The 14322-nt window shown below is 42.3% G+C and overlaps 1 protein-coding gene across 8 annotated transcripts in view; it reads right to left on the reverse strand.

The window, feature by feature from the left end:
* Positions 1-14322, reverse strand: part of CACNA1I (calcium voltage-gated channel subunit alpha1 I) — a 361190-nt gene that overhangs the window by 154673 nt on the left and 192195 nt on the right. For all 8 annotated transcript variants that reach the window (XM_077339439.1, XM_077339440.1, XM_077339442.1 and 5 more), the window contains one exon: positions 2422-2519. In XM_077339439.1, coding sequence (XP_077195554.1) covers positions 2422-2519 — 98 coding nt within the window. The remainder of the gene's footprint in view (positions 1-2421; positions 2520-14322) is intronic.

Below are 14322 nucleotides of genomic sequence, written 5' to 3' on the forward strand. Positions count from 1 at the left end.
ACAGGAACAATTGTATGTCTGATCTACCCCTGGAGGAATGGCTACTTGCTAACTTCCAGCCTTCCTTTCCTGGGGCTTCCCATTTACACTAGCATGTAAGGTCTATGTGGTACAAACAACCGCTGCAGCTTCCAAAGTATTTATTAAAAAGAATATGTTTACAAACACGGTTTTAGCACAGCACCAGACTGAGTAAGAGATTCCAAAAACTGAGTAAAAATGCAAATCCTTTTGTCCCTCTCACTAAACATGCGCCATCAGTAGTCAAAATACAGGAAGGATCCTTACAGCTTTCTATAGAATACCCATTACCTTAATGCCTTCTTCAGCTCTCCAGGTGGTCACATAGCCAATGGATGCCCACCTCTGACTTCCAGTAAGAGGTGTTTATGCCTATCTTTGAAGCCCTAAACATCTGAGCACTGGAGCATCTAAAGCAGGGGTGGTCAAACTGCAGCCCTCCAGATGTCCATGGACTACAATTCCCATGAGCCCCTGCCAGCGAATGCTGGCAGTGAACGCTGGCAGGGGCTCATGGGAATTGTAGACCATCGACCTCTGGAGGGCCGCAGTTTGACTACCTTTGATCTAAAGGATTATCACTTCCTCTAATGACGTACTTGCCAGTTAAAGATCTTCCTCTCAAGCATGCTCTCTGTGCCCCACCCATGGAAGTGAGACAAGAGGCAACTGGAACTTCTTCAGTGGGTAGAACCTTTGAATGCCTTCTCACAGAGATTTACCTGGTTAATTTTTAGGAGTCAGGTCCAAAGATTCTAGTTTGTCCACATTTTTTTAGCTTCATCTCGGCGTTTAGTAGATTAATATATTTCAGGAAGACTATGGCCTGTATTCTGCTTGTTTCATGCTTAGTTTTGGTATACCTTTGTGTTGTTTAATGTTTGTGTGTGTGTGTGTGTGCTCATGGTACTGTTGGTTTTATGACAGCTGGACTGAGACTGTTTTCTTGCTGGCTGGGTTAGTTTAACTCATGTTGACTGTTATTTTTATTTGATATGTTGTAAGCTGCCTTGACCAGTTGCTGGTGGGACAGCAAATATATTTTCTTAATAAATGAATGCCTACCAAAACATCCTTATCTACAAAAAGCTGACATTCCAAAGATTTGTGAGGAAAGACCTTCATTTGTAGAGCAATTTGTAGAGCTAATGCTTCCTCAGCAAGGCTTGTTCTTCAACATACGTTACTAATTCTTTAATAAAACTTTATACCAATTTACCAGGGATAAATGTAAGTTGACACATATAATTTTTTAATTCCCCCTGCATTCTTTTTTTCTTTTAAATGCTGTTACATGGGTTACTTTCTAGTTTTCCAGCAAGCAGGCCAATTTAGTGACATATTCCATATTTTTAAATTGGAAGGTATTTCCCACAAGATCTTTAAGAACTCTCAGATACATTCTCTGGACCTAGTGGCTTGTTAATTCTTAATTTGTCCATTAGCCTAGAATTTTATCTCAACAGCTCTATTTGACTTAGTTATACAGACATTTATGCCAAAATGGCATTTTAGGACTGGGTATGCCCAACATCTTCCACCAAGAAACTGACACAAAGAATTCATTCAATGTCTCTTTATTTTCCCTGTCTTTCTTCATCTAGCTCTTCACAGCTTTGTTAACTAATAGTCTGACATCTTCCCTAGCTGATCTCTTTTTTCTCATGAATTTAAGTTAAAAAACTACCATTTTAATTTTGTTTGGTTTGCCTTATTTTCATTGGTTTTGTCCCCATTTGTGCCTCTTTCCCCCCTCCTTATTAGCAAGACCTCCACTTTAGCCATCCTATCTAAATGGCTTCCTTGACTCTGCCCATTGCCTTCTCTTGGATTTCTTTGTACCTTCTAATCTGCAGGACGTATTCTGTCTGAGAGTCCTCTCGGGATGGGAAGACCATTCTACAAATGGAGGGAGGGAGGAAAAAACTGAACTAAGATCATCAGAGAGCTGAATGGGTACAAAAATGTTTCTAGCTGAGTGCCTAGGGAGGCATAATGGTACTTAATGACACTCAGACTTTCCAGAGGGACTGTGATGGTAAAGCAAGTGAATACAACATTATTGGAAAGCCACATTTATTGGAGCTTCTTTTGCTCCCAGCTTAATATTTTAGCATAGATTTTTTTTTCTATGAACATTGTTTCTTCCCCATGTGAAACTATGCCAATTATGCTCAATTTCTGGACAGCCATGTGAATAGGGTACGTGTGTGAGAGAGGTATGATCATAGCCAGGCATAGCTCTTATATAGCTGGTAGAGCATGAGTCTACTGGATGAATAGATCTAGTCCCCTAAAGACTTAGCGCAAACTCTCACCAAGAAATTAAAATGTTAGGAGGGAAGCATGCATTTGCAAGGGGCGGAAGTTGTATGGAAGAAGACAGGCAGGCAGACTTACTAGGCACACGATTGATGGCTTTGAGGGGCCTCAGGACGCGAACAGTACGGATTGCAGACAAGTTAATGTTTTGGAGGTCCAGAGAATATTCCACCATCCTGAAAAGGAGAGATGCAGAAAGTGAGAAACATTGAAAGCAGCAGGGGAAACTAGGGATGCAGAACTCTTCACACAGGCAGAGTGCTGTAAAGCCCCTCTAGTGTATCAATGCTTCCCCATCATATTACCCTGAGAATTTGTGGGTAAGAAATGGGTAGAAATGAAGCATTGCTCCGTGCATATTAATAAATTGGGAGGTTGCCTGCTCTGCACATGGAGCCTGGAGAGACCAAGCTAATGACTGATATTCAGTGCTCCACTTCTAAGGCTGCATTTTTATTAGGGGACTTAGGTGACAGTATCAGAGTGCTGATCAGAGCATGGATTCCCTCCAGGGACCCTTAGTAGAGAGCACACATGTCTCCAGTGCTTTACAAAAGCAGACACCAGAGTCTCAAGGTAGGATACCCAGCCCATAATCAATACCCTTTGGAATACAGAAAAGCTGAAAGGGCAGTTCTGACAAGTCATCAGGAACTAGGTAGGAGATTCCCCTGGACCCACTTCCTCTCTGGCATTTACCTGTTTTGTCTGTTGCAAAGGATAAGGTGCTGTGTTGTAACCAGCACACTCCTCACCCACGGGGGAAAAGATAAGTGCAGCGCAAGCATCAGGCCTTTCTCATCATCAGGCCATCAAGTTTATCCAAGACGGGAAGTCATTTTTGAATGACACGCTGACACTGAGAACACTGGCAACTGTCCCTTGCTGAGACATTCAGTTTGGCAGAAAAGGCACAGGGAGAGATATCATAATGGGTTCTTTCCACCCTGCTGTTTCTTTCCAGCTGGGTGACCTTGGGCTCACCACAGCACTGATAAAGCTGTTCTGACTGAGCAGTAACATCAGGGCTCTCTCAGCCTCACCCACCTCACAGGGTATCTGTTGTGGGGAGAGGAAAAGAAAGGGGATTGTAAGCCACTTTGAGACTCCTTTGGGTAGAGAAACACAGCATATAAGAACCAACAACTCCTACTCCTCTCTTCCCCTTCCCCTTCCTCTTTCCTTCTTCGTCTACTCTTGTCCCAACAGGAATTTCCTGGAGAGCTCATAAGCAGCCAGTCCTGTGCCAAATGCATTGATTGCCAGTTGTATACCAGATCAAATTCAAGGTATTGTTTTTGACCTTTAAGGCCATTCACGGTCTGGGCCCAGCATACCTGAGGGAGCCTCTAATTCCCTATGTCTCTTGCACTCCCTATGCCTTTCACTATGCGGGATCAAACAGATTGGTGGTTTCTGGCCAATGTGAAGTACACCTGGCTTCAACCAGGGCCTTTTTAAATCTGTTCTGGTGGAATGAGCTCCCAGAAGAGCTAAAGGCCCAGTCAGAGCTGTACCAGTTCCACAGGGTTTGTAAGAAGGAGCTCTTCGACCAGGTGTTTGGTTGAGGCCAGGTCAAAGAAGATCTTGCCCCCGCTTCCATCTTTACATACCCTCTGCCGGCCCTGGGCTGTAGGGGACTATTGTGGTTTAAGGGGCATTGCAGAGAGATTGTTATATTATTTGTATGTATGGTTTTATTGTCATTTTATTGTTGTACACCACCATGAATCAGCTAGCTGAGTGTGTGGTTAATAAATATAATAATAAATACATGTAATGATAGATAAGTCAGCATGATAAACAACAACAATCCACCTGTGTCTGAATAAGGTCTCACCTGAGTCATCAAGAACAATGGTTAATGCAGAACAGCAAAGAAAAGGAAAGCAGCTGTTTGTAATACAAACCAGAATTCTGGCCATCAGAGACTTTGCATGAGAAATCCAGTAAAAGAAAGCTTATTTTAAGCACCAGCATTGGTGAAATTGCCCTTAGGGTTCTTAAGGCTGCCACTGTTAGGTGGAGGAGCCATGGCTCAGTGGTAAAGCATCTGCTCAACGTGCAGAAAGTTCCAGGTTCGATCCCTGGCACCTTCAGTAAGGATGGGGTTGTAGGTGACGTGAAAGACTTCAGCCCAATACCCTGAAAAGCCTTTGCCAGTCTGAGTAGACAGTGCTGATTAGGCCCACAGCAAAAAAGGGAACACAGATCTATCCTCATTCCCCTGCAGCAGGGCGACTGAGGGCCTGAGTCCTGGACCAGGCCCAATTTTGTCTGGAAGCAGGAATTAGAACCGCACCCAAACAAGCCAAATTCCTCCTGCAGAAGCAGTCCGAGTCTCTCCTGCATGCTCGTCTGAGTGAAGGAAGACACAAGCTCTTGAGCTTTTTTCAAACCCCCACCCACCTGCAGAACTGTTCTGAGAAATGGAAGGATGCATTCTGGCTGGTTTGTGGTTGAGGCACACACAAATGCTCATTCAGCATAGCTGTCCCATAGCTGGTTGTATTTTTTTTTAATTAAAAATAAGAGTGGCCCTTGAATTCTTCAAAAGGCTGTCATTCTAATGGATAGCAAATTACTAAATTTGGGGTGAAAAGGGGCTGATTGCAACTGTTGATGACCATGGGCATCATAATTCAATACAAGAAAGCACAATGCCCATCCAGAAGTAGAATGGCATATTTAAAGAAAAGTTAATGGTAAACTACTTGTTGGTGTTGTCAGCCAATCAGTTGTGTCTGACTCTTGGCAGTCCCACGGCACAGCGACTGACACAATCCCCAATCCTGCAACGTCTCCCTCTGCCATGCAATGTTCTGGCTGGTGTACCCAAGGTAAATTATAAATATATGAGTATTCAAGGGCTTCTTGGTTACACTGTGATTTTAATTCAATGGCCTGGGTACTGAAAGGTGAGAGCAAATTTCCCGAGCTTCCTTGGTGGAGTGCTACCTGTGTATTTTTCTATATCTTTGGGGGGCAAATGGCAGAACAGTAATAAGCGCTTTTTATGGTTGGTTGGCTGTTGCTAGCTGCAGTTTACAAAAGCAAGACCTGAAATACAATGACACAGGAAACAAGATCAAAAGCAAAAACCAAATCTCCTTAGCCTTGCTCGAGAACATTAAGCGAAAGGGATTAGAACTGATAAAATTAATTGGTATAATTCGTCGATTAATTCATTAATCATATTAAAATGCAGAGTGGTCTCCGGGGAAGCGTTTTCGGGGCTGAAGGCACTGTTATAAACAATTCCTGTTTCTCCTTCGAATCAGGTGATGCATTCAAGATGATTTCCAACCCAAACAATAAATGGCTTGTCTGACAACAGCACCTTTTCCCTTCATTAATTCACATGAAATTGCCACATTTATTGAAACAGAGTAATGGATATTTTAACCAGTAAATGAACTGGTTCGATTTATACGTGATGTTCATTTTACTCTAGAAGCTGCTAATATAAAGTTTTTAGATATTTTTTCTAATTTATAAAACTAGACTTTTGTCTAATTTATAACATTAATGCAACTTCAACGTACTATAAGAATTAATTTAAATGTTCAGTTTGACTGATAGCGTAGCCTCACTCCTTGAATGGGAAAAATGTGTCTTATATTGTAAGGGACCAGGAGATAGTTATTAGGTGCGTTTTCTCTCTGCATATATCACTTCTGTTGACTCAAGAGAGGTGATGTAGCATCCATAATTTTTACCTCCCTGATACCTGTAAAGGGTAGAGGAGCAACTTCATTTCCCCCCAGAATGACTAAAAATCTAGGGATCAAGTTGGTAACAGCCATCATATCACAGTTGAGAACCAAACTCTGACACAGTGGGGTCATTATCTTCCAGCCTGGTTCTCACACATCCAAGAAAAGGGACCACTAAGATGATCATGTGATAGTTTAAGGAGTGAACTTGCTTTTCGCATGTGCTTTACAAATAAGCATTTCTGTGCAACATGGCCACTGCTTTACATGAATGCCTGAATCTGTTGTACTAGAACATTTCACACTTGATCAATTCTGTGTCTGACTACTACACACTTGATAATTGCAAGTAAACATTCCATATTCGGCTTCTTTGTGGTGAACATATATTCTTATCACACCTGGAATAGGCCTGCCTGCAGTCGCCATCATGCCAATGGTCCCACAAGGAGTAAGAATCTACCATAACATCCTAAATGGACCAACCCGTTTCTCCTCAACTGAAGCCAAGTTAGGAATTAAACATTTTTCCCCTTATTGTCAAGAGTGTGATGTGAAAGAAGGGTTGTTTAGCCATCCAGTCTCAAGGTTATAGCTCAGATACTGCAGTTCAGCCCCCTCCTTCTCTTTTTACATTTATCACAAGTTCTAGGCAAAGTGATCCACTTGAAATGAATCAAGGGTTCTTGAATGCTTATAAATGTAAAAATAAGTGTAAATAGCAGAAAGAGGTGACATTCCTTGGAGAAACAGATAAGAATAAACAAAACATTGTGGTCTGAAAACTCTGGAAGTCCTTGGACACATAAAACAATGTTTGCTGGCTAAGTTTAACTGTACTGTGGTGACATTCCCTTGATTGACTAATCAAGGCCAAGAATGACGCTTTTGCTACTTTGTTACTGCTAAAGGATGGCATCAACAAAGAACTTTGTGGTATCTTAGATCTAAAGTAGCTTGCTAGTCAACATTTTCCTCACAGGGTTGCCAATTCTGAATTGGGAAATTACTGTAGATTTTTTTTTTGGGGGGGGAGCCTGGGGAGGACAGGGTTTGTGAAGGAGAGGAAGCTCACCAAGATATAATGCTATAGAGTCCACCCTCCAAAGCATCTGTTTTCTCCATGAGAACTGATCTCTGTCATCTGAAGATCAGTTGTAATTACATGAGATCTCCATGTCCCGCCTGAAGGCTGGCAACTGTACTTCTTCACAAGCCCTGCACTTTCTCTGAGTCCTGACCTTCAGGGGTCAGACGGGGTGATGGCCAAGAGAACTCCTCCTCCCACTGCCCCATCAAGGCATCTTACCTGTGGAATGCCCTTTCCCTTGTGTCTTGCCTGGCATCTACCCTAAGCACCTGGCCAAAATGTTTCCTTTAAACTAGGCATTTAATTTTTAAAACATCATTTTTGGACTCTGCTTCTATCCTGAGACCTGTTTTGTGAAACTTGCTTTAAGCTGCTTGTTGTTTTATATTGTTTTTTAATGCTCTGGCTGGAGTTTTAATACTTTATTTACTGTTAACCACTTTTATGGAGTTTTATGTTTCTACTATGTTTTACTTTGTAAACCTCCTCAAGTGGGTACTTTGGGGTGGTGGCAAAGAAAATTTATAAATACACAAATAGTGGAGATACAAACCCAGAAAACCCTCAAAAAAAGCCCGGAGCCAGCTATGTTTGGGTAGTACTATTATGGAATGTACTAACATCCTTCTTCAGTTTACACAGGCCAAACCAGTAGTGTCTATAGAAGAAACAGGACAAATGATCAGTCACCAAAAGCTTGTAAAGGAGAATACAGCTTGAAGTTGCACATTAGAGGTCAATAGCAAATTTGTGACTCAATTTAATTGAGTCTAATTCTAGTGGCTATACCACTAGAAGCCACAACTGTTCCTCTTTAGTGGTCTGTTTACATGGCTGCTATGCCTGTCGATCTCATGTGGTTGCTAGCAGTGGGTCACACCTATGCTGACGGAGTCTTCATATGTGAATGTATGTTGAGTTATGAAAGCTGGACCATAAGGAAGGCCGAGCGTCAAAGAATTGAGGCTTTTGAACTCTGGTGCTGGAGAAGACTCTTGCGAGTCCCTTGGACTGCAAGGCGAACAAACCGGTCAGTCCTAGAGGAGATCAGCCCTGACTGCTCCTTAGAAGACCAGATCCTGAAGATGAAACTTAAATACTTTGGCCACCTCATGAGAAGGAAGGACTCCCTGGAGAAGAGCCTAATGCTGGGAGCAATTGAGGGCAAAAGAAGAAGGGGACAAAAGAGAATGAGGTGGCTGGATAGAGTCACTGGAGCAGTCGGTGCAAACTTAAATGGACTCTGGGGAATGGCAGAGGACAGGAAGGCCTGGAGGTTGTGATGGGTCGGACACAACTTCACACCTAACAACATGTTGAGTTAATTTATACTGTCTGTTCTGTGACAAACTTACTGTTATCTCTTGCACTGCTTAATCTTTTGGCATCTCATATAAGTTTTGTCTTGTGTCTCCGCACTCAGGATATTTTTCCCTACTCACTTGGGCCACCATGCATCTAATGAAATATGCTCCAGATTACAAAGAGTCAAATCTAGCCAGCTGTTTGGGGATTTTTTTTTTTTTGCTATATCTTATCTAATTTCCTTTTTAAACATAAAATCCCCCCCTCCCATCACACATGCACATCCCATGATAGTCTTTTTTTTGGGGGGGGGGCAAAGGTTATTCCCTCCTCCCTTTTTCACCAGCAGAAAAACTAGCTGGATCTAACCCCAGAGTTTATACGACAATAAATTAGTCAATCTTTTTACTGACACAAAAATCTTCATTGTTTGTGTTGGAACAGATGAATATGACTGCTTCCTCTGGAATTTATTTAGTATGAGCAAAAATTGGGCCAAGAGACAATAGTCAGTTCAGTGACAAATGTGTTTGGACCTGAGAAACATGAGTTCAAATTGCAGCTCAGCCATTTAGGCAAGTCGTTTATCTCTTGGTTTCAGCTCTAAATCTGCAAAACAGGAATAATAGCAACTGACTTCACTGGGGAATTGTAAAGATGAATAAAATGACGATTATCAGCGCTTTTGCAGATCAGGAGCACTACATAAATGCTTAATCATAATGTGCCCCAACCCCTCTCCAAAAGTAAGACATTTTGTAAGTTCAACAGCAGGTAATTACACACAGAAGGCTTCCAGCTTGAAAGCTGTCAGCACCTAATTCGTTTCATGCATTATTAACTATCAAAGTTTATTCTAGCTGCTGAATCAGCCCTTCCTCTTTGGCACTAAGGCCTAGCCTCATCCCCTCCGTGCACCTAACCCAAAGGTTGCTCCCTGTGATCCATCGCTCCTCTCTAAAGCCAAACACATATGTCCAAAATGCTGATAAAAGCCATATTCAGTGGGATGCATTTTGAAGGACAAGGAGGTAAACCTGTCAAATTATTGTGATTGTTTTCTCCAGTTCTGTCTACTCTCTCCTTTCTCTCCCCCATCCCTCCCCCCACCCCTGTTTATTCACATTGGAAGTAATTGAGTGAAATTATTTGTTTCCCGAAATGCTGTATTGTTGATGTACCCCCTCCCTCGAAGGTCAGGAAAAAAGGCTGATGAGATTTTGTGCATATCATTTAAAAAAAAAAACTGAGCTCCCATTAAACAAAAATAACTCAGAAAGACTTAGATGGTTCATTAAAAAGTTAGCAGTGGACACAGGCTGGGCATGTAAACAGGAATTGGAGAAAGATAAATAATTACACACAGTGGCTCTCCAAGGTACGTATAAAAGAATGCCAATAGACATACAGAGGCGTTTTGCAAGCATGCACATTACAGAGAAGATTAGTGACCTACAAATAAGGCTGCTAAGTTAAGCAGTAGATATTTTTGTATTATGTAGAGACTTCAAACGAATACTAGATGCCTTTTTACAAACGCAGATAATCCAAGTGGGTCTACTCTTATCACAAGAACACATAAGCCTGCCTTAAGCTCAAACACATCACTGGTCTAGTAAAGTCTGTATTGCCTACTCAGACTTGCAGTGGCTGGGCAGGGACTCATACAGAGGTCTTCCACATCACCTTATCCTTTTAACTGGAGACTGAACCTGACACTTTCTACGTGCCAAGCAAAAGTTCCACTACTAAGCCATGACCCAGCACGGTGCTAGAAAGCATCCCTCTCGCTCACATTTTAAATGGTCGTGATGCATAATTTGATTTATTTTAAGGAATGCCGTATAATTGGTGCACACATTATACTCAGCAATTATGAGGAATAATTTTCCCTCTCACGTATGGTGAATGGCTGTCTCCTGCAATAGGCGGTTAAGTCTGAAGCATAACCAGTCTATTACTAAAGTCTGCATCCTTTCATTACGTTGCCCACAACTGCACTAGGAGGCCAACACCCTCCATCATATGGGAATGGGAGTTCACTTGCTGCTAATATATTTGAGCAAGTAAATATAGGAAGGGATTAGGAAGTTAAACCGCTATTAAAGTGGAGGGGAAAGCTCCTCTGTGAAAGGATTTGAGCACAGGGCTTGGAAGATAATTTAATGCATGCCGTGTTTCTCTATAACTTGCCGCTACCTTTCTCTTGGATCATGGGGTAAATCTGTTTGTAAGATGATAACCCATAACCAAGCCCTCCTCCCCTCCCCTTCCGTGAAAGTAAGGGTTTATTTTGAATCCGAAAAGTTCTCAGCAAACTTTATCTCAGAAAGAATTGCTGGGCAAACTCAAGGACACTTCTCTTGTCTACTTTGATCCCCAGACATATTTGCAGCGGCAACAAAATACCCACATTGTGCTGTAGGAATGCTTTTTGCTATTTGGTTGAGATTTGGGAATCTGAAATGGAGGCATTATTGAACAGACATAAGAAACTGGCAACAAGCAGTTCAAAGCTTTTGCATAACAAAATATTATAGGAGGCCATTGTGGGTAATAACCCACAAGCTTGTGAGATTGTGAAGAAGAAAGGACAATATATCTATAGATTGTCAGAGGGTCATCTATAGAATGCTTCCTATTTGGTACCCAGGTGTTCTAGTGGGAATAAAATTGATTCTGAGTCAGATGTTGTAGCGGTCGAGACAAAAGAGGCAAGAATGAGATGATCACCTGTTTGGACACAGGACTATGTTATGAGTTATGAAAGGGGGGGATTGTTGTTGTTGTTAGGTTCGAAGTCGTGTCTGACCCATCGTGACCCCATGGACAATGATCCTCCAGGCCTTCTTGTCTTCTATCATTCTCTCTCTATTTAAGTTTGCACCGACTGCTTCAGAAGTCACTCCATTCAGTGACTTCTGCTATTATCTTCTCCTTTTTGCTTAGTGGTTTTCTCCTCTATATGCCCATCCACACCATCCTACCTTCTTTTATACCCCTTTCTCATTTCCTATGTTTCAATTTTCTGACCACACCTCTAGTGTCTATTTTTCTCCTGTGTTCCTTCTGTCTTATCAAGGCTATCTTGGTTTACTCTGATCATCACTGTATTCTAAAATGCTGTATTTCTCCCTCTTATTTTTAAACAGCAATAAGGACCTACTTTGTTCCATACACTAGAAGCCCTGAACTAAGAGGAGGACAGAAGTCCATGTGTTGGGCCATCTGTTACAAGTCTGACCTTGATTATAGAATGCCAACACAGCCTGGCCTTTGGCTCCTTTATCACCCTGAACCAGACAGCAAACATACTGGGGACAAGGAAACATAAGGTTGCCTGTTCTGGGTTAGCACATTCTTAAAGATTTGAGGGTTGGAGCCTAAGGACGGCAGGGTTTGACACGGGGAGGGACTTCAGTGGGATACATGGCCATAATTTTCACCTTCCAAAGCAGCTATTTTCTTAGGGGACCTGAATTCTGTTGCCTAGAAATCATTCGTACTCTTGGGAGATTTCCAGCCAGCACCTGGAGGTTTGCAATGTAGGCAAACCCCCATGCTAATGCAGCACACAAATCCAGCAGGCTGCAATTTGGAGGAGCTTTCCAAAAGCAAAAAGCCCTGCACTTTTTGGGAGGAGCATTGTAAGCACACTAGTATCTACTGAGAGGGCCAATAGTACGACATACATCCTGCCCCATATCACAGGAAGGAAGCTGCTGAACACTGCTTTAAAATAATTAGGGAATACTTCTAGTTTGCATGGAAGACTTCAACCTGGGAGACATGGGTTCAAATTCATATTTGCCACAAAACATATCTTAGGTCAATCATTCTATCTCAGCTCAACCTACCACAGTGTTTTGTGAAGATAAACTAGAAGAGGTGATTTCCTTGTATGCTACCTTGAGCTTCGTAGAGGAAGGGTAAGGTAAAAATACACTCTCAGATGAAAAGAGTCCAATGGGAGGTAAGGGTGAGGCTATATCTTGCCTAGCCAGTGACTGGCTCCCTGTCGGCTTTATTGGCCTTCTCTTCCTTCCAATATACCTAGTTTTCCCCTCTGTGAACCAGCACAAGGACCTGGGAAGTGTTTCATTCTTAGGGCTGATTACTTTGGAAGCAAGGAAGAGTAGGATCCTTCCCCATAAGGCCTGCTACTTTAGAGACATGTTCTCTGCTTCTGCTGATTGGGTAAGGTTTCTCCCTCCTGGCTGTGCTTCTGTGTTAGAACTTCAGCAGGTGAACTCTGTTCTCAGCAGAAGTCCAAGGCTTTAATCTCACACATTACCCCTCTTGCTCAGCAAAATCTCCTAGATTCACTAATTCCCCCATCATAAATTCAGAAGACAACTCCAACCATATTGCTTTTTACTGTTTGCCTTTGTCTTGCCTGCTGGTCATCTCTCAGTCCAGGGTCTCTAACAGCATGCCACAGTCCTATCTCTAGCAGGTGGCTTTTCATTCTCTCCTTCCCGATCAGGTATTTGGCTTAAGTTAGTCTATCTAGTAGGTAGTTATGCTGAGCATTGCAGAAAACTGCCATTGTTTGTTTCTTCTTCACCTATCAAAGATCTCTTATTTTGTAGTCTGAATGCTCATGTGGGGCCCATAACCCTCCTGGTGAAGTTTAAATATGTAAATAGAATCAGAGCACCAGGCTTCTTAAAATGATAAAAGAAACAACTTTGTAAAGAAAGAGAGGAAAGAGATATTCCTAATAGTCTAACTAACTGTTGTATTAGTTCTGTTCTGGAGGCAAACAGGGAAGAAGTATCCTCAAAAGAGCAAGAAGTCTCTGATTGGGCCAATCAGGACATAGGAGGAGAGTATTTGAAAAATATCAGGAAATTCCTAATCTGACTATGCTAAATGTATATCTCCTCCTATACTCCCAGTAGGATATTCTTCATATCCTGTTCAGTCATGTACACTGTAGATCGTGCAAATTCTAACACAAAAATGGCAAGAAGAACAGCTATGTGCACTAGCCTTTTCTGTCCTCAGTAAATCTAACTAGATGTGGCAAGAGCAGCCATATATAATTTATTCATGTGTCTGCTCCATTATATTAGGTATGTGAGTGAAATAGGACATGGGAGGGTCTCTTTTCTGCAGGAAAAAGGGGGGAAGAGTAGAACAGTAGGAAGCACCTCTCTTCCACCTCACTTCATCATACTCTGTTGGTCTGAAGCATTTTTCTCCCAGCTCAGGTCTGACAACAGGAAGTGGATGGGACTGCCGGGGAAGGGGTGAAGAACAGCACAGTGAGCTAATACATGGGGAGAGTTTCATGCCATACTTACACACTCCATTGTGTATGATAAACAGACCTCTACACCCCTCACTTTGCACAGGAACAGAAGAGACATTGAGGAAAAAAATGTGGCTACCCTTCTCAATCCAGTCTCACTAGGCCTACATGTTCCTCTGCACCCCATTTGTTTCCTAGCTTACACGTTAAGTGACTCTCTAGATTTCAAGGATTTTTTATTTAAACTAAGTCACTTTAACTAATCTTATATTTAGTTCAGGGCAGCAATTTTGCCTCAGGAAGGAAAACACCCAGCCCAGCCCACGTCCTGCAAACTTTTCTTGACAGATGTTGCAATAGAGAAGGAAAGAGAAGCAGCAACAGCATTTCATCCTCCTAGCTCTTAAAGAGTCAATTACTGTCTGGTTAGCGTGCCCCATTAGTGCTAATAGCAATGACACGGTGGAGCAAGAGAAGGGCGGGCAAGAGAGCAAACAAGCAGCTAAATTGCTTAAGTGGGTGGTGAGTGTCACACAAGGCGCAGGCCAGCAGACCTCGTTACGGAAAGTGCGCATCCTGGCTCATCTGCAGAGATCAAAATGGCAAAGTGT

The sequence above is a fragment of the Paroedura picta genome, chromosome 5, assembly GCF_049243985.1.
Source record: "Paroedura picta isolate Pp20150507F chromosome 5, Ppicta_v3.0, whole genome shotgun sequence".
NCBI lineage: Eukaryota > Metazoa > Chordata > Lepidosauria > Squamata > Gekkonidae > Paroedura > Paroedura picta.